At 42.3% G+C, this 27,274-nt stretch overlaps 1 protein-coding gene across 1 annotated transcript in view; it reads left to right on the forward strand.

Annotated features, from left to right (window-relative positions):
• Window positions 1-23,680, forward strand: part of rapgef3 (Rap guanine nucleotide exchange factor (GEF) 3) — a 43,016-nt gene extending 19,336 nt beyond the window's left edge. The window contains exons 5-27 of the mRNA XM_037683808.1: window positions 426-603; window positions 693-777; window positions 904-964; window positions 2,287-2,363; window positions 2,445-2,591; window positions 3,406-3,512; window positions 6,752-6,840; window positions 6,935-7,013; window positions 7,121-7,271; window positions 7,375-7,457; window positions 7,577-7,607; window positions 7,738-7,813; window positions 9,225-9,362; window positions 9,491-9,588; window positions 9,699-9,824; window positions 9,977-10,158; window positions 11,913-12,003; window positions 12,103-12,153; window positions 12,248-12,335; window positions 12,416-12,480; window positions 12,581-12,635; window positions 22,736-22,804; window positions 22,949-23,680. Of these exons, the coding sequence (XP_037539736.1) occupies window positions 426-603; window positions 693-777; window positions 904-964; window positions 2,287-2,363; window positions 2,445-2,591; window positions 3,406-3,512; window positions 6,752-6,840; window positions 6,935-7,013; window positions 7,121-7,271; window positions 7,375-7,457; window positions 7,577-7,607; window positions 7,738-7,813; window positions 9,225-9,362; window positions 9,491-9,588; window positions 9,699-9,824; window positions 9,977-10,158; window positions 11,913-12,003; window positions 12,103-12,153; window positions 12,248-12,335; window positions 12,416-12,480; window positions 12,581-12,635; window positions 22,736-22,804; window positions 22,949-23,067 (2,246 nt within the window). The 3' untranslated portion in view covers window positions 23,068-23,680. The remainder of the gene's footprint in view (window positions 1-425; window positions 604-692; window positions 778-903; window positions 965-2,286; window positions 2,364-2,444; window positions 2,592-3,405; window positions 3,513-6,751; window positions 6,841-6,934; window positions 7,014-7,120; window positions 7,272-7,374; window positions 7,458-7,576; window positions 7,608-7,737; window positions 7,814-9,224; window positions 9,363-9,490; window positions 9,589-9,698; window positions 9,825-9,976; window positions 10,159-11,912; window positions 12,004-12,102; window positions 12,154-12,247; window positions 12,336-12,415; window positions 12,481-12,580; window positions 12,636-22,735; window positions 22,805-22,948) is intronic.
• Window positions 23,681-27,274: the final 3,594 nt, after the last annotated feature.

A 27,274-nucleotide genomic window follows, 5' to 3' on the forward strand; every position in this document is an offset into this window, starting at 1 on the left:
GTGCGTGCGTGCGTGCGTGCGTGCGTGCGTGCGTGCGTGCGTGCGTGTGTGTGTTTAAATGTTTCCATGTGATTGTCTTCAGATCTGATTTTCACAAATAACATGGCATCTGACTGACAAGGTTTTTTCATTCAGTGGGCTCGTTGGGTGAAGAGCTGCCTCCTAATGGTGACCACTCCAATCAGGACTGCAATACTTCATCATGGAATGAAGGAAATAGCTCAGAAACAATTTGCACTTATTACTATGCATTTGGAGCTTTAGACAGTTCCTGTTTAAAAACATAAATTCCTGAAGGTCAAATTGTCGTTTTTCACCTCACTGTTGTTTAGCCTGTTTGTCTTTTCAATATCTATTTATCGTTATCACTTGAACACCATTGTATTCCATTTTTTCCTTGTTTCCTGTGTTGTGTATCTGTCCAGTAAAACACGAGTTAAACTTCCATGACAAGGATTCCCAGTTCTACCGCTTCCAGGACTCTGAGTTTGGTGTGAACCACACGACAAATGAGAAAGACTTGGAGGACGAGCTGCAGGAAGCTCTGTCCCTGCTGTGTCAGCTGGGCCCAGACGCTCTGCTCACCATGATTCTGCGCAAAAGGTCAGCTCTGAAAACTGCAACAAATCAAAGAACCTCGTCACAATCCCTGCAGATTACTGATTGTCGTTTGTGCCTCGTCTCATTTTCAGCCCCAGTCAGAGAAGTGATGAGGACATCGAGGTCATCTATGAGGAGCTGCTCCATGTGAAGGCTGCAGCTCACCTCTCCTCCTCAGTCAGTCACTGTTTGTCTCCTAACATCTCTGAAGTGTTACTTAAAACATCGTAGGTGTGGAAGCGTGGCTGTGACAGGAGTTACTGGTGCAGCCGAGACTCATTTGTTTCTTTGTGGTGTTTGTAGGTGCGTAAAGAGCTAGCTGCAGTGCTGGTCTTTGAATCCCACACTAAGGCTGGAACAGTGTGTGAGTATGATGCTCCTCTATTCAGTCACCTCATGTCTTTCTGTGTGCAATCCTTTTACATTTAGTCAAGCAGCATTCAAACCACTAATCATTTCACCATTTCATATATTCAGACTCCTCTTGTTATGATTCATACTTCATCACTGAGGGCAAACAAGTCATCATATCTTATGTCTTTTCATGTTGCCCATCGGCCATTGAATTTGAAAGTTAATACAGCATGACATAGAAAAGGTGCACTGTAGACACAGTTGTCATGGTTATTCATTGACAGGAGAAACTGTAGATTTCCTTCGACTTGTTAAGAGACATACTGTTGAAATATCAGAGTGGAGTTAGAGCAGCAAAACCTAAACATCTGTCAGACATCTGTCATGACAGATATGAGCCGTATCAACTGCAGAGAACCTTTATTTAGGACTATAAATGGTGTTAATCAGGGACTGAAACAATGTGTGGAAACATTCTTGTAGTTCTTTGGTGATTAAAACAGTAGCGTAATGTCTGAAATGACATCTTCTGTTCCTGACCCCTTGAGCTTCACAAAACCATTTTCCATTTTTTCTAATGGTTCAGTTAAGTTTTAACGCCTACCATATTGCAGGAATAGTTATTTTAAGTTTCAATAATTACACACTCAGAGGGTCCTGCTGTTCTACCTTTTTAAATGTGATGGTGATGGTGGATCACTTATGTCTTGAGCATTGTGTCAGGGTTAAAGAAACAACTCTGGAATGGCTGAAGTCTTATTTATAAAGCTGGACCTTTTCTGTTAGATTGGAACACTCCATCTTTTAGTGTCCCCATTACCAGTGGTGTTCCACAGGGGGCTATTTTTGGACCAGTTCTGTTCTCCATGTAGGCTATATATTTCTTTATAGTTTGATTTTAAAGAAACCTCTAATTTAATTTTACTGTTATGCTGATGACTCCCAGATCTCCCTCTCAAAAACAGCACCATTATATATTTATTTTATGTAATGATAACTGCAGTGGTGGTAAATATATATTTTTACTATTTATTGTAAAAGTATACTTCTTATTCATTCAACTACTAGTAAGTGTCCTTGTTAAAATGGGGTCATTTTTTTCGGTTTCAGATTTTGAGAATATTATTCGTACCTTAGTTTCTTCTAGACTGGACCACTGTAAGAACTTTTACATTTATATAACCAAACTGCTGTAGTACACTTTGGAACAGCCTTTCCTTTCACAACAAGACAACACCAACTTTAGTAAACACCCGTTGCTTTTAAGTGTGCTCATAAATAAATTTAACTTGACAGAGATTTGTGTAGATGACTGTCTTCTCTGTCGTGCAGTGTTCAGTCAGGGGGATAAAGGCACCTCCTGGTACATCATCTGGAAAGGATCAGTGAACGTGATCACACATGGAAAGGTAAATCCGTATGCAGCTTACAAAGAAACCTAAGTAATACACCCAGTGATTTATGATGCTGATGGTGCTGCTTTCCCACAGGGTCTTGTGACCACTCTGCATGAGGGGGAGGACTTTGGGCAGCTGGCTTTGCTGAATGATGCACCGCGTGCTGCCACCATCATCTTAAGAGAAGACAACTGCCACTTCCTTCGTGTTGATAAGCAGGATTTCATCCGAATCCTCAAGGTTTGTCTGAAAACCTTGTTACTACATGTTAGAGTGGCACTCGGGCCCAAAAATTCTGATCTGACCTGGCACCACCTTGCAGTTTTCATTTCCGAACTCCACCCGCCCCGCCAAATTAACAGTAATTATATGTCCAAACCCGAAACACCCCCCACCACCCCCAACATTTTTAATGAAGCTTTGACTGCTTATATAGTTATTAATGGTCAGCGGACGTGCAGCTGAATAAAAGGGGCAGAAGATCAGAGCTGAGGGGGTGTTTGTCCTTTCTTGGCCGTCAAAGTGCATTAAATGCTTCTGCCTGCATTCTGCATTATTCAGACACGGACCATGCTCTGACATGTCTGCTTTGGGATCTCATCTGTTTGGGTCGTCGGCCGCGCGTCCACTGAGTGCAGTGGCTGAACGTCCATTTGGGCTTTGATGGATCGCTGCCTGGCAGTACCAGTAGTCCCATCTGAAGCTTAACTGAACTTTATTTTCTTAGGCTGGTCAGCTCGTGGTCAAATGGCTGCATGTGGCTGGTGAATGTATATGGCAAGCCATGTTGCCATATAATTGGATCGTCAGCTGCATATGTCTGCTGATGCAATCAAAAGCCTGACACCGACCTGGCCCACCCATCCAGCACATTATTATGACCTGGCCCAAATTCAGGTCGGGCCGGGCTTCAGGCCCGGGTTAGCATCACAACTTCTTATTGAAATTTCAGGGTTGTTGCGGAACAAGCAGAGAGGTGTAGAGACTAGGAGCTGTAAGTTCTGTTTGTGAGCACCAACAGAAGAAACCTAAAATGTTGTTGTCCACCTTCCAGGATGTGGAGGCTAACACGGTGCGGCTGGAGGAGCATGGAAAAACTGTGCTGGTGTTGGAGAAGAGCACAACCTCAGCTGAGCAGGGAGGAGCAGGAGCAAACAGCAAGTGAGAAACTTCAACTTTCAAAACTGACCACAAACAGCTGTTACACAGCAGATAGATAATTTATTTATTATTTATTAACCTTCACTTAACCAGACAAATCCCACAGAGATCATAGATCTCTTCTTCAAGGGAGGCCTGAAGGCAGCCCAACACGAACGTTTTTGGTCTGTGGGAGGAAATTGCAGTACTCGGGGGTGGGGGCACACAGACTAGAGGAGAACATGCAGACTCCACACAGAAAGACCCCAGGTCCAAACCAGGGATTGAACCCAGGACCTTCTTGCTGTGACACAACAGTGCTGACCACTAATCCATGGTGCTGCCTTTAGATGCTCATTTGTTCAGACATAAATATGGTTTTGGACAGATATATTGGATCATTTTAATTAGATGCATTTGAAGTGATATGACAGAAATGGACAAATTTGGAAATAATTTTGTCTGAAAATAGTCACGCACTGTGAATGCTCGATGGATTTTGAGTCTGGAAGTAGGTTGTCAGCAAATATGTAGTGGTTGATGATTACTTGTTTAGTTTTATAAAAATTTTGTGTTTCTTGCTCGTTTGCACATTTACACAAACTGCCTCGTCCCTCTTCCCCACCAAAAATAAGCCCATCCATCCATCCGTCCATCCATCCATCCATCCATACTTATCTGTTGCCCGCTTCTTCCATTTTGGGTCACGGGGGTCGCCAGTGCCCATGTCCAGCAATCACTCTGCGAGGGGCGGGGTACACCCTGGACAGGTCTCCAGTCCATCACAGGGACACATAGAGACAAACGAAACAAACAACCATTCACTCTCTCACTCACACCTAGGGACAATTTAAAGTTACCAATCAGTCTAACATGCATGTTTTTGGACTGTGGGAGGAAATCAGAGTACCCGGCGAAAACCCACGCATGCACAGAGAGAACATGCAAACTCCACCCAGAAAGGCCCCCGCGGGGACCAGCATTTGAACCGGCGACCTTCTCGCTGAGACATGATCAGCAATTAATGTAATTCCAGAAGGCAGCATGTTCCAATAAGAAATAGCTCGATAAACAGCTGTTTTGTTTTGTTTTGTTTTTTGAGAGCATTGGTCCTAAAGGCAGAGGTCATATAAAAGTAGTAACAACTGAGAAAAGGCTAAACAGTTTATGTGAAGTACAGATTTTGTATAAAGAGAGGAGAAGGATGCATGCTAGTCTGTCACGGACTTTCATCCATGACAGGCATCGGTGCATGAAATCGACGTTTGTTCTAAAATGACTCTCGAGTGCTAGCCTTGCAGCTTTATTTTGAACTACCTGCAGTTTATCCAGATGTTTTTTTCAAGCGCTTGACCAAACGGCTGAACAACATTGAAGTTAACAAAGAAATAAAGACTGTTTTGCTTATTTTCTTATTTCCAGAGACATAAAATGTGCATTATGCCAGATTATAACATATATTGATAACAGAAATTCATCAGCGGTTTGTTAAAACAAAAATGTATTAGAAAACTTACATTTTGGATAAACCTATTGTAGAGATGGAAATATGTCAAATCAACTCTATAAAACCATACCTTAATGCTTAAAGCCTAATTAAATTAGAATATACAATTATAGGTGGCTAATCAGAAAAAATACAAATATTAATTTAAAGTATATGATTAATAGTTTTATTATATACTATAAACCTAAAGGATGTTTTTATTAATGAGTCACCTTCGATGGCAGCTGTGGATGAGTGGTTAGAGCAGTCGTCCTTCAATGTGAGAGTTGGGGGTTCAATTCCACCAGCAGTCGCATGCCCAAGTGTCCCTGGGCAAGACACGGAACCCCTCACTGCCTCCGATGTGTGTCCCATCAGTGAATGTGGTCTAAAGCTATATATTGTGTTGTAAAGAGCTTTGAATATCTTCAGATAGAAAAGAGCTATATAAGTACATTTGAGGTGAGTGGAGTTCTGCTGAATATATAATTAGTATTTATACATTTATATGTTAAAATTTGTATAAAATAAAATAAAAAAAATCAAGCTATGTGATGTGATCCATCAAGTTTCAAAGCTGATAATGACTGATTGGTTCTAAATGTTGTTGAAAAGGTATCAATTTATAAAACAGAACAGATTAAACAAGATCAAATTCAACTTTGTTCTTTAGTTTTTTAGAATAAACCTTGTGCTGGATGGTGCTGATTAGATTCAGCTAACAAAAACACACAGTTTACTTGGATGTACTTTATTAGTCACTCAGTTGGAAACAGTGAGCTGAATGAGCCGTTCAGTGGTTACGTCAAGGCCTTTGTTGCTTCTTCTTTTTTGTCAGTCAGTACTAAAACAAACTTATAATATTTTGTGCAAAGTTCTAAAGAAAGCATGCCCAAACACGAAACAAATGTGTGTCAGTCAGACTGACACCTAAACCAACAATAATTAACTAAATGTTCAGACTGTTTAATTAACACAAGAGACTCATGTAGGGCCATCCGGTTTACTGTACTTTCCGCCGTGCACCTCGCATCACCGTATAAGTCAGATCAGTCCAAAAATATCTCATAAAGTGGGAAAAAACATAAATAAGTCACTTCGCCGCACAAGTCGCATCTATTATGCGTCACCGCTGGTGTGTCACGTTTGTTATGCGTCATCGCTGACCACCCGGAAATGTGGGTCTGTGTTGTACCAAAAATCGATTGGCTGCCAAATGGCGGCCGCGGGAGCGTGCACAGGAGGACTTTAACAAGAATTTAACAATTATTTGTTTGCTCGACATTATAGTAAAGGTGTGTCTCAGTTGAACTTTTACTTAATTAATGCACTTTAATGGTCAAATCATCTAAATTTCACCTGGGCGGCGCGACGAAATGCAACTGATTTGACGTTTGCTTCAGGAGTTCCAGAGCGAGACGAGGGTTGTATGGCAAGCCAAGTGTCTCATTAATAGCCACTTTTACCTGTTAATGAGATACTTGGCTTGCCATATAAGTCAGAGCCCTCTAGTGGCTGAAAATGGTAGTGCTTAATATTTTCCATGTCAGAATGAATGAAATTGTCAGATCTCAGCCAAAAATTGGTTATAAATATGGGGAACAAATGTATATTAGTTGCTTCGATGTCTAAGTCACAGGACTTGTAAATTTATTCAAAAAGGTGTGACTTAAACAGAAAAAATTATAGTAATAACAAATAAACTATCAGGCCCTAACGAGCACAGTGCATTCATATACAATAATTTATAAAGTTCTGATGTTGCTCTCTGTAGGTACACAGTTATGGCAGGAACGCCTGAGAAAATCCTGGAGCACCTGCTGGAAACTGTGAAGATGGACTCAAACGGAAATGATCCCATAGGTGGGAGCTGCCACACTGAAATTATTTTTAGATTTCAAGGTGTTCAGACGACAATGTCAAGTTGTTTGTTGTTGTGATGTTTGTCTCGCTGCAGATCCCTGCGTCAGTGACTTCCTGCTCACCCACAAAGTCTTCATGTCCTCCAGTCAGCTCTGTGCTGCTCTCCAACATCAATATCCTGCGATGGTTTATTCAGGAAGATAAACAGCTTTACTTCCACCAACAGTCAGAACGACCACGGCCCTGTTTGTCATGTTTTACATCCTTAACACCACTGCACTTACCAGGCAGAGCTGAGCGAGGGCTCCGAGCAGGAGAAGGACGCCTACGTCCTCAACACCAAGCAGAAGGTGGTGAGGCTGATTGGCCAGTGGGTGGCGCTGTACAGCTTTCTGCTCAAAGAAGACCCAGTTACAGTGGACTTTTTAGAGGTGAGATAGGTTTGAACTTGTCAGAGGTGAATTTTAGTAACAATGGAACCATTCATAGATAGTTGGGGTATTTTAATTAATTTTATGTTTTGGATTGAATCAGAGGATGAAGAAGGAGGTGTCGGCTGACTGTCGATTGTCCAGCATTCTGAAAGAACAGTTTAAAGAGAGACGAAGAACAAAAATGTAAACATTCCCTCCAAACCCCTTTTTGGCACAAATATATTTATATATCTGTACAGTCGTTCATCCATTTAATACAATCTAAACCTGTTTATTGTTTGTTTTTCTATGTGATGTCTTAGGTTGGAGAATGGTTATCAGTCACTGAGCAGGGTGAGCATCACTCATGGGTTTCCTTTTTCAACAAAAATGCTTTGAGATGAGAGAAAACTGGATCAGAGATGCATTTAATCAGAAAAAGTCTGAAAATGTTTACTCTGAGATGTTTTGTTGTCATGGACAGAATCAGCAGTTTGACTGGTTTTCACACTGTGAGGAGCCGGCAGGGAGGGTCCTGCCCATCAGAGCGCAGGATAAAGGTGAGGAAAAACAGACCCATCTAATCCATCCGTGAAATCAGCTACAATATTTTATACTGGATTAAGATACTGTATATTATAGGAATGCAGAATGCCGGTGGGTAGGGGGTTGGGTGGTTCTGGACCCCCTAAATTTAGGCAAAAATGTAGATTTTCCCCCGAATTTATAGTGGCAAAATGGTGCATTTATGCCTTAAAAACCACCTGTGAGCTGTAATCCTGTCTCTAATTTCTGCTAAAAGGATCATGCTTTGGTTATATTGTGTGTGTGTGTGTGTGTGTGTGTGGGGGGGGGGGGGGTTAAATCAAACACATGCTTTTGAAAATTATGTTTTCAAGCCTGTTTTCCAAAAATTAAGTGAATTTTAAAGTAATCATAGGTTTATGTTATAATAGCAGAAAAAGTGTAATTAAACGAAGTTGCAATTTAAAATTATGTCTATATTTGTGAAATTAAATTTCATAATTACATGTGCTTAGAGCATATTTTGACTGTATGATACAAATGCTGATAAAATATCTTCAACACAATGTGCTGAGCTTGTTCTGGGTAAAAAAATATTACCAAATTTTTTTATTTACCTCTTTGAAAATGTACACTTTTACCCTGAATTGTTTTGCACTAAACATGTTTAAACTTTTTTTTTTTTTTTTGTTACTGTAGTTATAAAGCTGTTTATGTATTTTGAGCTTTTGCTTTTATTTCCATTTAGTTTCTTGGTACCACTTTACAATAAGGCTCCCCTTATAGAGGGATAATAAATAGTTTATAGATACATTATTAATTCCTCTATAAACACTTTATAAATCATTAATAACTGCTTATTATACATTAATTAAGGGTGACAGAGGCAAATAGTGAGTCAAATCTGTTCACCTATATATTTCATTTAGAGTTGTTATATTAAACATTTCAGACTAAGTTACTACCTTGTTAGCACAATAAACATTTGTAAACATATTTCTTTAGCATATAATATTGTACTTTATCACTGCATTATAAGTATCTACGACTAATATTATATCCTAAAAAATGAGATTTACAAATGCTTATTGTGCTTACAAGGTAGTAACTTAGTCTGAAATGTTTAATATAACAACTCTAGATTAAATATATAGGTGAACAGATTTGGTAAGAAACTGGTCAGTTTTGTCACCCATAATTAATGCATAATAAGCAGTTATTAATTCATAAAGTGCTTATAGAGGAATTAATAACATATCTATAAACTATTTATTATCCATCTATAAGGGGAGCCTTGTTGTAAAGTGGTACAGATTATTTTTGTGTAAAGTATTAAATATATATTTGCACGTCAGTTTGAGTTGAACTTGGTGTTACCCAGAAGTAAATGTCGGCCATTAAAGATCAGATCAGCACATCTTGACGTGCTGTCTCCTTTCATTTCAGTGTTGTATGAGATCTACAAGTCAGATTACAAACCTCTGTCTCTGATGCTCCCAGTGGACTCACCTGTACAGGAAGTGATGTCAGCAGTAGTCAAGCCAGGTGGAGATCATGTCCTGGTCAAAATGAACTCCAGTGGAGGTGGGACTCGTTTTTCTCATTTTCATTAGGAGCATGCATTTCTCAGTTAAATCACTTGCTTTTGACATTTAGTGAAGTTGACCTTATTTGATCATTTTAGTGTGAATTGTTTTTGTAACTGCAAACAGAAAGAGCTCAGTTAAAGCTGGAAGCATCTGCAGTCTACACCGCCCTGGGTCTCAACGAGAGACTTTTTATCTGCACGAGCAGTGAAGTGGAACAACTGGTGAGGAATGTCACCGTTCATACACTTTTTTTTAAGCCAAGCAGGGTGCCCTTTTCCCTTTTTCTTCAGTTTTTATTTCCTCTTTGACTCCGTCTCTCCCTCTCTGTCAGAGGCCCCTGAAGGAGCAGCAGGGTCCTGAGCGGGGGACAGCCGACCTTATTGAGCAGATGAGCTCTAAAGACATCGCCATTGAACTCACCAACTATGACTGGGAACTGTTCACTGCCATGCATGAGGTAACTCTTTGCAAACTAGCTGAGCTGATAAAACCATCTATGTCATCAGATTATCTTTAGTACATGGTGTCTCCTGTAGCAGCTTTCTTTATCTTGAACTTTGAAACTCCACTTTCTGTCTAGTTGTGAATCATTTGTTCCCCACTCCCCAGGTGGAGCTCGTCTACTACATCTTTGGGCGTCACAAATTCCCGGGTGCCATCACGGCCAACTTGGAGCGGTTTGTTCGCCACTTTAATGAAATTCAGTATTGGGTGGTGACGGAGCTGTGTCTCTGCGAGGACCTGGTGAAACGGGCCGTCCTGCTCAAGAAATTCATCAAGATGGCTTCAGTGTAAGAGTTCAACACAGGAAACGTGATGTGGGCTGTGTTTTAGAGCCGTTCTTGTCCGTCCATTATCTTTACCCTCTTCTTCCTTTCTGGGCCGCGGGGGTCACTGGTGTCCATATCCAGCAGTCACTGTGAGAGAGGTGGGGGACACCCTGGACAGGTCTCCAGTCCATCACAGGAACACATAGAGACAAACGAGACAAACAACTATTCACTCTCTCACTCACACCTAGGGACAATTTAGAGTTACCAGTCAAGTCTAACATGTATGTTTTTGGTCTGTGGGAGGAAACTGAAGTACCCGTAGAAAACCCACGCATGCACGGAGAGAACATGCAAACTCCACCCAGAAAGACCCACAACCAGGATTTGATACAGTGTTCTTCCTGCTGAGAGGTGGCAGCTCTACGAACTGTGCTGCCCCAGTTTTGTCCTTGCTTTAAAAAAGAAGACAAAGAAAACATGACCTCGTGTGCAAGTTCTGATTTTATTTATAATTTTAAAAAGAGTACAAACTTTTCTGAAAATGAGGAAAGTAAAACCGATTCATGTCGATTTCTCTTGACTTTTGTTTTAGCGCCACCAACAGGTCAGAGTGTTCCCTAAATAAAATAGATGAAGTGGTCTGGCACTCAGAATATAAAGCCTGATGTTTTTGTTCATGTCCAGTTCATTTATTTTTTTCTCGTGGCTTGGATGGCAGGCGGTCTGAAATGTTTCAACAGGGACAAGGTTGTAACTGCAGTGAGACAGCTAGGACACGGATGTAGTGAAGGAGGATGTTATTCTTGTACCAGCTCTTCGTGTCCAGCAGATCAGCTGAAACAAGTGAGGAGTTCCAAAGAGATATTTGTCAAAGCTTTATTCAGCTTTATCATAATTCTCTGCAGACATAAGGATTCTAGATATTTAGTTAACACAGGTGGTCTTGTGTGCAGCTTTTACAAGACATAACCAAAGAGAACCGTTGAGAATGATGCTTCATGTGAATAGGCTGCTTATTGATTTGAATAAAACAACATAAATCTATTTATTACAAAAAGACCAAAGCATAAAAAGTCTTGTTTGAAAGCTTTCAATCAAAGCAGCAGCTGCAGTGGACAATTCTCTGTCTTTGAGACTGCCCTCGAGTGTCCTCGATGTGTTGAGACACGTCAACCACAGTGAGCTCAAGTCTCTGGGTTGTAGCTCATTTCTTTGTCAGAAAACTATCCCTCAGTTCAAAAATTAATATTGTCTGTGCAGAATTAGACAGAACACTGGTTTATTTAAAGTTTACAGCTTTAAAACTGCCAGAATGTTCAGTGAGTTTCATTAATATCTCAGTAAAAACAAGACAAACTGTTGGATAGGTGTGGCTGACTTGCAGATGTGTGAAGGTTTCACTCATGAAACAATAAATAATATTTTTGGAACATATCTGCTGTCATCAAGGTAAATCGCAGCAATTATCCTAATTTCTTAAGCAATACAAAGGTGTAATAAAATATTATGCATTGAAGCATTTATAGGCAGGTTTTTTTGTATTCAAGTTTACATTTTTGTATCGTTTCTAAATATAACATTGTGAAGACACCTAAAATTATATATTTTGTTCTTGTGTGAAATAAAAAAGGTTCAAATGAAATTAATGTCAGTTTGACTTCAACTCACTGTACTGACATATTTCTCCACTGCATGGCGGTGTACTCTTTATTCTTCTGTATTTAGCAACACAGTCAGAAATCTGTCAGTTCACAGTCTCTTTTGTGTTTCAGGTTAAAGGATCAGAAGAATCTCAATGTCTTTTTTGCTGTGATGTTTGGTTTAGGCAACAGTGCAGTGCAGAGGCTGTACAAGACCTGGGAGGTGAGGCTGCAGCAGACGTAATGACAAGAAAAGTTGCATTGTATTCATTTTTCATGGAGTTTTTAATGACTGGTGAAACATGTTGCATGTCTTATGCAGAGAATACCAAGCAAGACCAAAAGAATCTACTGCACTTATGAGAGACTAATGGTAAGCCACACAGTGATCTCATTTCAGTGGATTATTAGTGCCTTGATTAGAAAATTTTCTCGTGATAACTTGTTGTTTCCTCTTGGTCTGTTAGGACCCTTCACGCAACCACAGGGCCTACAGACTGGCTGTGGCTAAACTCAGCCCTCCTTACATCCCCTTCATGCCACTGCTGCTGAAAGGTAGTAAACACCAGCAGTCGGGCTGCCATAAATCCAAAAACTGTTTTTGACTCAAACCATCTTGTGTTGTTAACACCTAGACATGACGTTCATCCACGAGGGCAACCCAAACTGTCTGGACAAATTGGTCAATTTTGAGAAAATGGTATGGCAGATTTTATTTATTATTTTGTGTTACTTTGGAATTTCACTGATTTACTATAAGTAGGAGCATGACTTGATTTTTTTATTTTTATTTTTCAAAGCGAATGCTTGCAAAGACAGTGAAAATCGTACGAGGATGCAGAAGCCAACCTTATGGTAAGTAAGAACTGTTAATCACCAAACAACAGAACACGAGGTCAGGCAGGAGATCACAATGTTTGCAGATGACAACGTGATCTGCAGAGAGAGAAAGGAGCAGGTGGAAGAGAGTCTGGAGAGGTGGACCTGTGCTCTGGAGAGTAGAGGAAATCTGTGTGAATGAGAGAAAGACAGGTGGAACAGTGAAGCTGCATGAAGGAGAGGTACTCAAGATAGATTTTGAAGTACCTGGAGTCAACCATCCAAAGCAAGACGGGTGATGTTATGGTCCTGACAAGTCTAGGAAAAGGCAGGACACACAACATATGAAGCCCAGAGGATTTTTCAGTTTTTGACAAAGCTTTAATTGTCATTAAATCCACTGAACTAAAATGCAGACTGGGAGGCCTGGTTAAAACAAACAAAAAAGAGGGAGAAGCCTCGAACCAACCAACCAGCTGTTGGCCGTCGGAGACTAACCCTACAATCAATAACTCCATCCATCCATCCATCCATCCATTTTCTTTACCCGCTTCTTCCATTTTGGGTCACGGGGGTTGCTGGTGCCCATGTCCAGCAATCACTGTGCGAGGGGCGGGGTACACCCTGGACGGGTCGCAAGTCCATCACAGGGCCACATAGAGACAAACAACCATTCACTCTCTCACTCACACCTAGGGACAATTTAGAGTTACCAATCAGCCTAACATGCATGTTTTTGGACTGTGGGAGGAAACCGGAGTACCCGGAGAAAACCCACGCATGCACGGAGAGAACATGCAAACTCCACCCAGAAAGGCCCCTGGACCGGGGTTTGAACCAGGGACCTGCTCGCTGAGAGGCAGCAGCTCTACCAGTTGTGCCACCGTGCTGCCCACAATCAATAACTGGAAAACCAAAACTAGACGGGTGACTCCCAGTCCAAAAAACAAATAGCTCAGCAACAACAAACAACAACAACTGTGACGAGGTGTAATAATCAGTGGCCGGAGTGGGAGCGAGGCTGGAGAACAAGAATCATCAACCATCAGGCAAACATCTCCTCTGGTCTCCCTCGCTCGTCCATCAGGCGGAGCTTGGTCCTTTTAAGCCACCATCAGCCAATCAGCTGTACAGAGAAAAGAAAGCATTAATTACAAACACACACACGGACATAATTGACACAGGGGCATGACACACCTCCACCCCTAAATGCTGAGTGGTGGGTTAACAACAATCAGCAGCAGCATAAAAACAGGACAGTGTGTCAACCAAAAATGTCATCGTTACCTTTTATGTGTGTTTTTCCTATTTTTTTCTTCTTGGTTTTTGTTTTAACTCCATGTGAGTATTTAATATATATATAATAAATATATAGCAGAAATCAGCAACAAACTCAAAACTACGCTCGGCAGAATGCAGATCTTAAAGTCATCTACCTGGAAGCTGCAGCAGAGGCGTTCCAGCGGGCAGAAGAGGAAGCGCTGCTCCCGGCTTAAGAGGAGAGGATGCCGGGCGGGGGTTATGGTGAGGCTACGAGCTAACGCTAAAGCCGGTAAACTCCCCATGCCGTCTCTCTTTCTGTCGAATGTTCGCTCGTTGGACAACAAGATGGATTTACTTCGTCTGAGAGCGGGCGCCTCAGAAGAGATGAAGAAGTGTGCAGTGCTTTGCCTCACGGAAACGTGGATTACAAGCGAAACGCCGGACACAGTCTTCCAGCTGGATGACAGACTTTTTTTTCGAGCGGACCGCTGCAGCAAACTAACGGGGAAATCACGGGGAGGCGGAGTGTGCATTTACGTGAGTAAAAATTGGTGCACGAACTTTACTGTTGTAAATAGCTCATGCTCGAAGGCTTTGGAGCAAATAACAGTGAAATGTCGGCCACATTATCTACCCCGCGAGTTCACGGTGACTTTCATCACTGTGTTTACATTCCTCCGGATGCTAATGAATCACTGCAGGAGCTACATGATATCATCAGCTCACTGCAGAACAAACACCCCGAGGCTCTTTACGTGGTAGCCGGAGACTTTAACCACGTGAATCTAAAGGACTGTCTCCCAAGCTTTTATCAACATGTGGCGATTCCAACACGTGGAGACCACACACTGGACCGTGTTTACACGAACGTAAAAGATGCATACAAAGCCGAACCCCGCCCCCACCTAGGACTGTCAGACTACATCTCAATCTTCCTGGCTCCTGCTTACATGCCCCCGTTGAGACACTCCAGACCGGTACAAAAGAAAGTTAAATGCTGGATCCAGGACAGTGGCCCCATACTGAGAGATTGTTTTGACCGAACAGACTGGCAAGTTTTTAGAGGAGCTGCTGAAAATGGAGGTTCGCTTGATCTTGACCAATACACATCCTCAGTTCTGGGTTACATTAGTACATGTACTGACACCGTCTCCACTATCAGAAATGTTAAAAGCTACCCAAACAGAAAACCTTGGCTGAATGCAGAGGTGCGTACCCTGCTGGAAGCCAGGAACACTGCCTTCAGGTCTGGAAACTCAGAGGAGCTGAGTAGGACAAGAAAAGAGCTGGTTGCTGGTATTAAGAGGGCCAAGGCCACATATGCACAGTGGATCGAGGGTCAATTCATCTCACAAGACCCTCAGAGCATGTGGAGGGGCATTAAGTGCATAACAGATTATGAAGGAAGGAGCGAACAATGCCCCAAAGACCCATCTCTGCCTGATGCCCTCAACAAGTTCAATGCACGCTTTGAAGACCCGAACAGACCACCCAGCACCAGACTCACCTCACCACCGGATGAAGAGCATCTCAGCGTGACCTCAGCAGAAGTAAGGAGTACCTTCAGGAGGATTAATCCACACAAGGCAACTGGCCCAGACAACATCCCCGGAATAGTGTTGAAGGAATGTGCTGATCAGCTCTGTGAAGTGCTGGCAGACATCTTTAACACCTCACTTACCCTAGAGACAGTTCCCACCTGCCTGAAGACTGCCACCATCATTCCAGTCCCAAAAAGCTCTACAGTGACTGGTCTGAATGACTATCGGCCAGTGGCCCTCACCCCGATAGTCGCTAAATGCTTTGAAAAACTGGTCATGACTCGCATCAAAACAACCATCAACATCAACGAGGACCCTCATCAGTATGCATACCGTGAGAACCGATCAACAGAGGATGCCATCTCCTCTGTGGTCCACACTGCGCTCAACCACCTGGAGCAGAAAAACTCTTACGTCCGTATGCTCTTTGTGGACTTCACATCCGCCTTAAACACCATGATCCCCCAAACCCTGATGGACAAACTATCCACACTAGGACTAAGCCCCTCCATCTGCAACTGGGTACTAGACTTTTTAACAAACAGACCACAGTTAGTGAGGATCCACAACCTCTCCTCCTCCACCATAACCCTCAGCACTGGCTCTCCTCAGGGATGTGTGTTGAGCCCCCTCCTGTTTACTCTGCTCACATATGATTGTGCAGCTACCCATCCAGGCTGTCACATTGTAAAGTTTGCAGATGATACAGCGGTGGTGGGATGCATCACAAACAATGATGAGTCCAGCTACAGGCAAGAGGTGGAACACCTGGAGATCTGGTGCAAAGAGAATAACCTTCACATCAATGTGAAGAAGACAAAGGAGATGATTGTGGACTTCAGAAGGAACAAAAACACCTACACCCCCCTGAACATAAGAGGATCTGCGGTGGAAGTGGTCTCCAGCTACAAGTACTTGGGTGTACATGTGAATGACAACCTCAGCTGGAGCAACAACACCACCAGCCTGATCAAGAAAGCTCATTAGAGACTCTACTTCCTCAGACGGCTGAGGCGAGCTGGTCTGGGAAGCTCAGTCCTCACCTCCTTCTACAGGTGTGCAGTGGAGAGCATCCTGTGCTCCAGCATCAACGTGTGGCATGGAGGCTGCACAGCTGCAGAAAGAAAAGCTTTGCAGAGAGTGATCAATCAACCTTTATTTATACAGGTGATGGAGGCTGCACAGAAATCTGTCGGAATCAGCCTCCCCACCATCACAGACATCTACACCTCTAGATGCAGGAAGAGGGCCACCTGCATCATGAAGGACCCCACTCACCCAGCACACACACTTTTTGCCCCACTCCCCTCAGGAAAGAGGTTAAGGAGCATTAAGTGTAGAACCACTAGACTGAGGAACAGCTTCTACCCTGAGGCTGTTAGACTCATGAATCTCTAACTAGAATAATCACTGTGAAAAACCATATCATGTTGCTGCTGATCTTTTTCATGTTGCTGCTGATCTGTTTCAATGTTGATGTGTTCATGCGTGCACATCCGCTCACAGACTCATGTTCATGTTTGTGCTGATGTTCAAAGTTTTATGTTATGAGTGCTTAGTGTATATTTAGTTGATGTTTTTCTTAGTTCATATCTTAGATGTTATTACTGTTTTTCTTATACATTTTATTGTTGGATGTAACTGGGACCTTGTGTACATAATTTTGCTCCACCACATGTACCACATGAGGTGCGAATGACAATAAAGAAACTCTGACTCTGACTCTGACTTAAGTTTACCCTGCAACATGGCCTTAGACAGACCGTCAATGTCAGGTCCAGCACCGGACAGCTCCGCTGGAGAACTCACTTCACCTTGGGGGAGACCGCATCCTGTGGGGTGTGGCTGACCCAGCAGAGGACAGGGTTAAAACAACAGACAGATTCTTACCTTGTTCGTGATATAGTTTCTGCCTGTTGGGGTGGTATGGGCGGTTGCGGCGCCCGCGTTTTTTCCGTGCCTTGGCGCGTGTAAATGCACACACGGGAGGCGTGCGGGGAATGTTATCTTGAAACTTATTTAAGCTCTCAGACCTCACCGGAGCTAAAGTAACTTCTGGATTAACCAGGATTTTGCCTCCGGCCAAATCGTTCCCTAAAATAAAGTCAACTCCTGTAACTGGAAAGGCAGGACATGCTGCCACCACGTCTCCAGACACCAACTCACACTTTAAATTAATTTAATGCAGAGGAGTGTTAGTAAAGGTCCTTCCAAAGCCCTGCGCCCATTCATAAGAATTTAAAGAAGTTTCAGACAAAGGCAAGACGCTGTTTAAAATAATGGATCTGGAAGCTGCTGTGTCTCTTAAGATAGTAACAGGCTTTTTCACTGCACCTGCTACAGAGACCTCGCCCTTCATAAGAAACGGCGAGTAAATATCCAAATCTGTTTTACCGACACCGCAGGTGACGGCCACTGGCGGAGTCTTCACCAGCGCGACCGCTTTAGAGGAAACACTTTTTTTATTAAGCAAAAAGCAGTTGGGCTGAATGTGACCAGGTTTTTTGCAATAAGTTCAAACTGGCTTGAACTTACTCGCTCCTTTTTCCGTGGTCTGCTCCAGCTTCATGTCAGATCCTGCAGAGCGCACGGCAGGGCCGCTGCGCTGCTCCACCTGAGACGCTTCTCAAAAACATATTTATGAGTTAACGCGTACTCATCTGCAAGTACAGCTGCCTTAGAAACTTCCTTGACTTTTTGTTCATTAATATAAGTTTTAATCTGTTCAGGTGTATAACTTTTAAACTCCTCCATTAGGATCAACTCACGTAATTGATCAAAACTTTTCACGTCTTGAGCCAAACACCAGCGATCAAAAAGCACTTCTTTTTCATGAGCAAATTCAACATAACTTTGATTATCAGTTCTCCTCAGATGGCAAAACTTTTGCCTATAAGTCTCTGGCACCAATTCATACGTCCTGAGAACAGCTGCTTCCACATGATCATTATCCAGACTTAAATCTGGTGACAGTGAAGCGTAAGTCTCCTGAGCTTTACCTGTGAACACACACTGCAGTAATAAAGGCCACACCTGTTTAGGCCATTTTAAAGTTTTAGCCACCCTTTTGAACAGAACAAAATATTTGTCCACATCTTTGTCAGAAAAAGGTGGTATCAGACGGATGCACTTGGTCACCTCAAACTCAGATGAACCTGACTGAGCAGGTGATGCGCCCAGCTCGACCTCTTTCAGTCGAGCCTCCCTCTGAGTTTCACGCTCCAGTTTACGGAGGTCCAGCTCTTTTTCTCTAAGAGCCAGGCACTGGAGTTCAATTTTTAATTCAAGCTCACGGACATCAGGTGTGGATTTTTCAATTTCCACCGCCTCAGAAACAGCACCAGGACTCATCTGAGGGAAAACACCAGCTTTGTTCAGAGCAGAGAAAACCTCAGATTTCATTGTCTTCTTATTTAACTGTTTAGACACCGAGATAGAAACATGAGCAGCAATTGACAACAGCTGCTGTTTTGTGGAGCGATCAAATTTGTCAGTTGTTGGCTGCTCTGCAAAATCCTCCATGTTGCACTCCATATTGTTCAGGAAGTGGAGCACACAAGAGAATAGAGGAGGAAATTACGCTCCTAATAAGACACCAAATCAGAATTATGCACTGTCACAAACACAATAAATGCGCGACTTAGGAAAATTTAAATCCCGCGCTTCAGCTGCGCAGCCACATGTTACCACTGCAACCCGACACAAAACGCTGACATGTCTAACAAACAGAGGGTGTGACCAAACACATCACTCAAAATGACACTCTGCAAACAAACTGTCAAGAGCAAAAGTGACAGGACAGGCCTAGAAACATGCCATGAACTAACCGAGCACCCAACATGTTACAAAACATTTCCAGGACCAAACGAGTCCCAGTAAATGTTATTGAAACATGATTGGATTAAATGAGCCCCCAAATATGTTATGGTCCTCATAAGTCTAGGAAAAGCCAGGACACACAACATATGAAGCCCAGAAGATTTTTCAGTTTTTGACAAAGCTTTAATTGTCATTAAATCCACTGAACTAAAATGCAGACGGGGAGGCCTGGTTAAAACAAACAAAAAAGAGGGAGAAGCCTTGAACCAACCAGCAGTTGGCCGTCAGATTCGGGCCGCTCCCCTCGCCCTATAACCCAGGGACTAATCCTACAACCAAAGACCAGAAAACCTAAACTACACAGGTGACTCCCAGTCCCAAAAACAAATAGCTCAACAACAACAAACAACAACAACTGTGACGAGGTGCAATAATCAGTGGCCGGAGTTGGAGCGAGGCTGGAGAACAAGAATCATCAACCATCGGGCCAGCATCTCCTCTGGCCTCCCTCGCTCATCCAGCAGGCGAAGCTTGGTCCTTTTAAGCCACCATCAGCCAATCAGCTGCGCAGAGAAAAGAAAGCATTAATTACAAACACACATGGATGTAACCAAAAAAGTCCATGCTCAATAATCCAGGTATTCAATCCAACAATTTACAGTCAGGTCATCTGCAGTTTCTTTTTTTGCTGAAACGTTTCACCTTCCATCCAGAAGGCTTCATCAGTCAAGGAAACACACAACAAAACTGATTCATCCCCCAAACAACTTTCTCCAAAGTGGAACAAACCAGTCATGTTGGTGCTAAGATGGTGTCTTTGGCATGCTCCCTCCTCTGGAGCCGGCCCTCTTCCTCGTCGACAGTCATGTCAAACTGGTTCAAAACCAAAAGAAACTGTCCAGATGACCTGACTGAAAATTGTTGGATTGTATACCTGGATTGTTGACCATGGACTTTTTTGGTTTTGAACCAGTTTGACATGACTGTCGACGAGGAAGAGGGCCAGCTCCAGAGGAGGGGGCGTGCCAAAGACACCATCTTAGCACCAACATAACTGGTTTGTTCCACTTTGGAGTAAGCTGTTGGGGGAAGAATCAGTTTTGTGTTGTGTGTTTCCTTGATTGATGAAGCCTTCTGGATGGAAGGTGAAATGTTTCAGAAAAAAAAAAAAGAAACTGTCCAGATGACCTGACTGAAATTTGTTGGACACACGGAAGTAAGTGACACAAGGGCACGTCACAGGTGAGAAATAGAGTTCAAGTAGGGGAGAGGATAGAGACAAGATTTAAAAGTGGTTTGTGACAGAAGGATAGCAGCAATAAAATAAATGCAAGGTTTATAAGATGGTAATTCAATTCAATTCAGTTTATTTATATAGCACCAAGTCACAACACAAGTCGTCTCAGGGCACTGAACAGGAACATTCACATACATACAAAGCCAGTTACCAGTAGTAAAGTTCTCTGTCTAAGGAAACCAGCAGACTCGCTGGTGTGAGCAAGCACAATGGCAACGGTGGAAAGGAAAAACTCCCTTTTAACAGGAAGAAACCTCCAGCAGAACCAGGCTCAGGACGAGCAGCCATCTGCTTAAACTGGCTGGTTTGAGAGGACAGGAAGGAGAAATGAACAAACACAGAATGGTAGGTCCAGATGTAAGTGCAGGTGTACCCCCTATTGGAAGAAAGACAAAATCACATGTTAAGGATAGAAAAAATAATTACAAATGCAAAACCAGTTGAGCAGAGTAAAGACAGCAGCACAGTGAAGACATGTGGTCAGTTTGTGACAGCATGCTTGTTGCACAGAGCTGGCTGAACTCTTTTTTTTCCTCTCCCTCGGCCCCTATTGTCATTTCACGTTAAGACACGCCCAGAACACACCTGTCTCTCATAGACTCACTTGACTTGTCAGCTGTTCAAATTTATGTCCTGTTTATAAATATGTCAGTTCTTTTGGGACTGCGAGAGCAGCAGCCGCATCCACCCTCCGTCCAACAGACGCTTATAAAAGTCATTAAAATAAATTTGAGGCTGTTTAACCCTCATGTTCTTGGTGTACCTGGGCGCAGACATCGTTTTTGGGATTGATAAAAATCCAGTAAAATAATAATACGTCCGCTCCTGTGGTCCTGCCACTCCGACATGTCAACACGGAAGTGCCGGAAGCCGGTGACGTCATCGAGTCAAAAGTTTGCTCATAATAGAAGAAAAGTGATTCCTGGTTCTGCCGCTGAGAGATTTTCATCATATGGCCTTGTGTGGGAGCCATTACCTGCCCCGTGAGCTCTGGGAAGAATCATGGACACTTTTGAGGGGAAGGGATTTGAATTTATTTGTTTATGGACATTGAAAATACAAAACTGAAACTGTTGTTTTGTGGTTGGTCTTGTGTGTGAAAAAAATTGTTTGTCATTCTCTGTCATTGACAGGGTTTGCACCTTGTAGTTTATGGTCCTTGTGTGATGGGTTATATATATGTTTAAAAAAAAAAGGAAGTAACTCAATAAAATCCTACTTGTCAGGAGGGATACCTGACTGGCACCCCTAAATAAAAATTCCCAAACATAGGAAGCCCTGTAAAACCGTCACAAGTTTGTCCACCAGCAGTCTAAGCCTATAGCAGCATAACTAAGGGATAGCTCAGGAAACCCAAGCCAACCCTAGCTATAGGATTTATCAAAAAGGAAAGACTTTAATCTAATCTTAAAAGTAAGCAATGTGTCAGCCTCATGGACAGAAACTGGAAAGATGGTAGTGAGACATGCACGACTTGGAAACAGTGGCAGCAGGTGGTGATGTTGGTTGGGTGGCCTAACAAGTACATTATAAAATCCTTTTGGTTTCGCACAGCAAGACCACATTAAATCAAAATATGTCAGAAACCACACCCATAGACAGACAATACACAATCAAAGAAACGTGATGTGTTTTGAGAATTGCTATTTTTAAAGAGAAGCTCACACCAACAACTTTTTTTCTGGGACACCAGGTTACCTCTGAAAAATAGTAATCCTCTTGAGTGTACTCAAGGGTTGTGACGACTAGTCAGACTTATTTCAGGATTAAAACTGACATCAAATAATAATAATATGTTATCATCATTGTATGCTCCCAATGGTGAAAGTGTCTCTCTGCATTTAACCCATCCACCACCAGGTGGTGCAATGGGCAGCTATTGGGGGCATCCGGGGAGCAACTGGGGATAGAGTGTGCTGCTCAGAGACCCCACGAGATGTGCAATGACTAGGGTTTGAACCTGGGGCTTTCAGGTCCCTAGTCGGCTGTCCTGCCTCTACCCCATCTCGGCCCCTGTAATTATGTTACGTCCACTTTTTAGATGTTTGGATGTTTCAGTGGACTGAATAAAATATGTCAACAAACAAAAATGAGTATTTGTTCATATTCATTTAAAAAATGCTATACCATTATATGCAATACGCAAATATCAGATTGTATATGCATGTTGCAAGAAATTGATTGTCACATTTAGGACTCCTCTCTCGCCTCTGCAGTGCCTTCATCTCCACAGAGGGGCCTGGCTGATCGGATATTTCTGGAAGGTCCTACACGTTTATCTACGAGTAAGCTGTAGCATCATTTACTGTTGTACCTTGCTGTAGGCCCTGCAAAGATATCATTTCTTCATTGGTTTTGTCTCACTAGTTCTGATTTGCCCTTGCCAACATTAAAATGCACATTAAAACAGATTTCCTCCTCTCCACCAGGCTCAGAACACGCCCTTCCTCTGCGCACTCCCAGCAACATCCGACACTACATCCAGAACCTAAAGGTGATCGACAACCAGAAGAAGCTCACGCAGCTGTCAAGAACGATGGAATGCTGAGATGTTGGCCTTCACGAGCCAAAAGACTGAGAACAACTAAATGTAAATCACAGAACAAGATGCAGGAGGAACTAAACGGGCCCATCCTCAGAGAGAAATGCTCCAGGAGATGAACGTGATGGAGAGTGCTGAACTGCAGTGGTCCAACAAGCGTTACATCCCTTTAAAAAGGCCCTGTAACAAAATGTACAAAGTACTGCACTCTATGGTGTCCATGTTTTTATGAGACTGACACATCTGTGCCACAAATATTTGTTTAGCTTCTTGCGCACCAGTGTTTTCTCTTCTAAAGTAATATATTGTATCATAAAAGTTCTGGCAGTGAGGCCACTAACTGACATGCACATAATTTCATACTTTGTTTTCTAAATAAATTATTTTCCCATTTATGTATTTTTAATGAGAACACACAGGTTTTTACAAAGGGAAATCTTTTATTTATAGTACAAACAATAGCAGGCAACACTTTTTTATGTCCTAAGAGCCACCATCCACCTGACACAACAAGTCCTCCCCAATATGGGGCGAGAAAATTTACAACAAAACAGTTCATAATTCTCTCCTCGTCACAAATATGTACAGCATCTTTTTCAAAGTTCTGGAGAATGAAAATGGGCAAAGACATGTTAAAGTAATAATAATTAAAAAATTTAAAAAAAATTACCAGTGCCTTTGCCTGATGGAACCAAGGAGGGAAATGACCCCGACTTTATAAATAATGAGCTGACATGTTAAGGAAAGAATTTTCATGCAGAGAATAAGCGTGATAAAGGATTCAAGCCCAAAACCAAATGAGAGGTTTTATGGACTGTGTGAAAATAAATCATGCTCTGATGGGAGGGCATGAAACCAGTCTGGTAAAGTAAAAAATGTGTATTACACATGTTCTGTGAAATGACTGAACAGCTGCAACAACAGAGAAGCTACGTGTGAGCTGAGCTCAGACGCTGATGGTGCCGGTGCCTCTGCTTCAGGCTGGGCTTTAAAACACGCCGAGATGATGAAGGGGGTTCAGTCCAGTGAAGTGATGAGTTCATGTGAAATAGGAAAAATGTGTTTTACTCTGCCAGTAGTGAAAAAAAGGGAGTTGCTGTAACTTGAAAAGCCAGAAACCTGCAAATGTTTAAATTGTATATTGCAGTCAGTTTGAACGGGGGAGGGGGTTGTGTAGAAGTTGTGAAAAATGAGTATCTTATCTGTTTTAGATGTTGTAGTTTTTGAACAATCTGTTTGGAGAAATACTTAATTTCTGACAGGACTGACAAGTTAACCTGAATGCAGCTACGACTACAATGGATTGTCATCCTTAAAATGTTTTGTCTCCAAACTACCATAGCAAACCATTAAAGCACCATCAATTTCTCATAAAAAAAAAGCTTTTTTACAGTAGATACACTCCTACGATCAGTTGCACATGCTAATGTTAACAGCTGCTGGCTTTAACACTTTCGGTGCAGCCTGTGCTCACTTCCAGCAGGAATTTAATTATACAGTAGTCCCTCGCTACTTCACGGTTTGTTTATCGCTGATTCGCTCCATCGCGGTTTTTCAAAATAAGATTGGACATGACACACAATTGGCTGATAGATGGATGAACCGCACAATTGGCATGGAATTTTTTATTTAAATAAATTATTTTAAATCACCTGCTGCACATTTGTGCAGCACTTACTTTAGCATAAACTTCCTGCTGCAGCTGATCAGCTGATCAGCTGTTCAGCGTGCAGAGCAGAGAAGTGGGCGTGGCCAAGAGCGCTTGCAGGTAGCAAAAAGCAGAGGCAGAGAGCTGAAATCATTCTGTGCTCTTTTAGAGCTTTAGAGTTTAGAATATTGCAAGAGTCTGGGAAGGGTTAAAACGCTTATATAAACATATAAGTGTATAATAAACTACAATTTAATACTTGTACTACTATTCCTACTTCGTGGTTTTTCCACTTATCGCGGGTCTTCAGGGTACGGATCCCCGCGATAAACGAGGGACTACTTTATTTCTGCTAAAATAATTCTGTCCATTTTCTTTACCCACTTTTCCTTTCTGGGTCACAGCAGAGCTGGTGTCTATCTCCAGCAGTCACTGGGGTGACAAACGAGACAAACAACTCAAACTCTCACTCAGACTTTAGTTTCACCAATTAACCTGACATGTAGATCTTTGGTCTGTGGGAGGAAACTGAAGAACTGGGGAAAACCCACATCGTGCACAGAGCGAACAAGTAAACTCCACACAGAACGGCCTAAGACCAGGAGGTAATCCCACAACCTTTTTTGCTGAGAGGCAACAGCTGCACTGTCCCACCATGCAGGCCACCAAATGATATGGGTAATGTCAAATGATTTGTGCTGAAACAGCGTTCACATGAACACTTAGTTGGTAGTTTAAATAACTGGGTTTTTTTAGACGACAAACTCCCCTCAGACTGTCATGATGTTCTGTTGATGTCTGAATGAATCCACTTCCAAATGGATTTTGCTTTCTAAAAAAACATCTTCAGAATTTCATAGCAGCTTTTTTATTGTATTTCTTTACTGCAGTTTTGCATTATAGTTATTTCAGCTATGAAACTCCAGCTGGAGGTGATCCCTGGCTGCAGCTAGCTGCTGCTGCTGTTTGTGCTAGCAAATAATTATAGAATTCTTTATATATTTACAAACTGATTACACTATAAAGATTTATACCACTACGAAACGTGCGACTAGATGTTTTAGAGCAGCAATCCACTTTGGATCTGATTGTCTTCACACTAGGCATCGCTCATCATTCCTGTCAGAATTAAACTCACTCCTGTAACAGCTACAAGATTATTAACAGAACCCAACATCAAAATGGCTGAACTAATCCTTTAAGTCGGCATTGCATACTTTAACACACAAAGTTCTGATTTATCACAAAGTAATCACAGGCAAAACAAAGAAGCACAGATTTAAAGAAAAGAGTGAATATTAATATTGCACTTTCAAAGAACGTTGTGTTCCCAGTGCCTAGTTGTTTACCCTTTATTTAGAGGTATTTAAACTTTTGCGTTCAATAGTAATCCAGAACTGTAACCTCAGTTATCTCAAGCTACAAAGGACTAGGCAATGGGAAATGTAACACACGCACACACAGAGACGCACGCACACACAAGCACAACTTTTTAAATATAACATCCGCGCAAATACAAGTTCGCTCAAAGTCTCAAACAACCCAGCATCCAACCAACAGACAACACGTATTTACATTTAAGGCACAAAAAACCCTATGCACATGACAAAATAAAACATATTGTTCAGTCCCTGTAGCCTTTTGGTTTTTGGGTGACGGCTGTTTCTCACGAATTTTACCCATAAAACATTTTACAATACAGTATGTGATTCAGCAACACACTAAGCTGAAAAAAAGGATCTATCGTCTTCAGCCTCCTGTCAAGGCTACACCACTGCTGATTGTCCTGCTTTTGTTCAACTTTTTTCAAACCAAGGCCATCAACTTAAGGAATTGCTTCCCTAAGCATATTTTGCTGACAAGTGGTCTTAATTCTGATTGAGCCCAAACGGGTCAGGAGTAAACACATTTCTGAGAACACCACCGTCGTTCTGACTGAAGCACCACACCGCTCCAGGCCTTCCATGAGGTTTCACAGGTCTGTGGTGGTTCCAGTCCCATCCCAGTCAACGGCACAACGTGGAAACTGAGAACAAGCGTACAGGACTTAAAAGTCTTCAGTAGGAGTCAGAGTCAGAACTCAAAGGAAGCTCAGTCAGTCTTTGGCGTCTTTTAGGAAAAATATCAGTAGATTTCCTTCGAGTGCAAAACACACGTTCCACCGTCTTGAGGCAGAAAGTGATTGTTTCATCAACAGCTCAGGAGACATCCATCCATGCCTGCTTATAATACCCGCTTTTCTTGATTGGAGGTGCAGGGTGGAGGAGACTATCCCAGCATGCACTGGGCTACACAGCTTGGGGCTTAACTTAGAAGGACGGGAGTTATTGATTTTAAACTATTAAACAGTTTTGACTATTAAACATATTGTTGCCTGCAGATAGCCAACCTTTTGTCTGAAACAGTAAACTAATCTTGTGTGCTCAGGAAACGTCTGAAACTTTCAGGCCTCATCAGGCAGCAGAATTCACAACTCCCAGAGGCCACGAGCAACACATGGCCGATTCCTATGAACGGCAGCGACTGCATCGGATGGTTAGCACCAGTGAAAGGCAGAGTGTTACC

Source organism: Nematolebias whitei, chromosome 11, assembly GCF_014905685.2.
Source record: "Nematolebias whitei isolate Nwh7 chromosome 11, NemWhi1, whole genome shotgun sequence".
NCBI classification, from domain to species: Eukaryota; Metazoa; Chordata; class Actinopteri; order Cyprinodontiformes; family Rivulidae; genus Nematolebias; species Nematolebias whitei.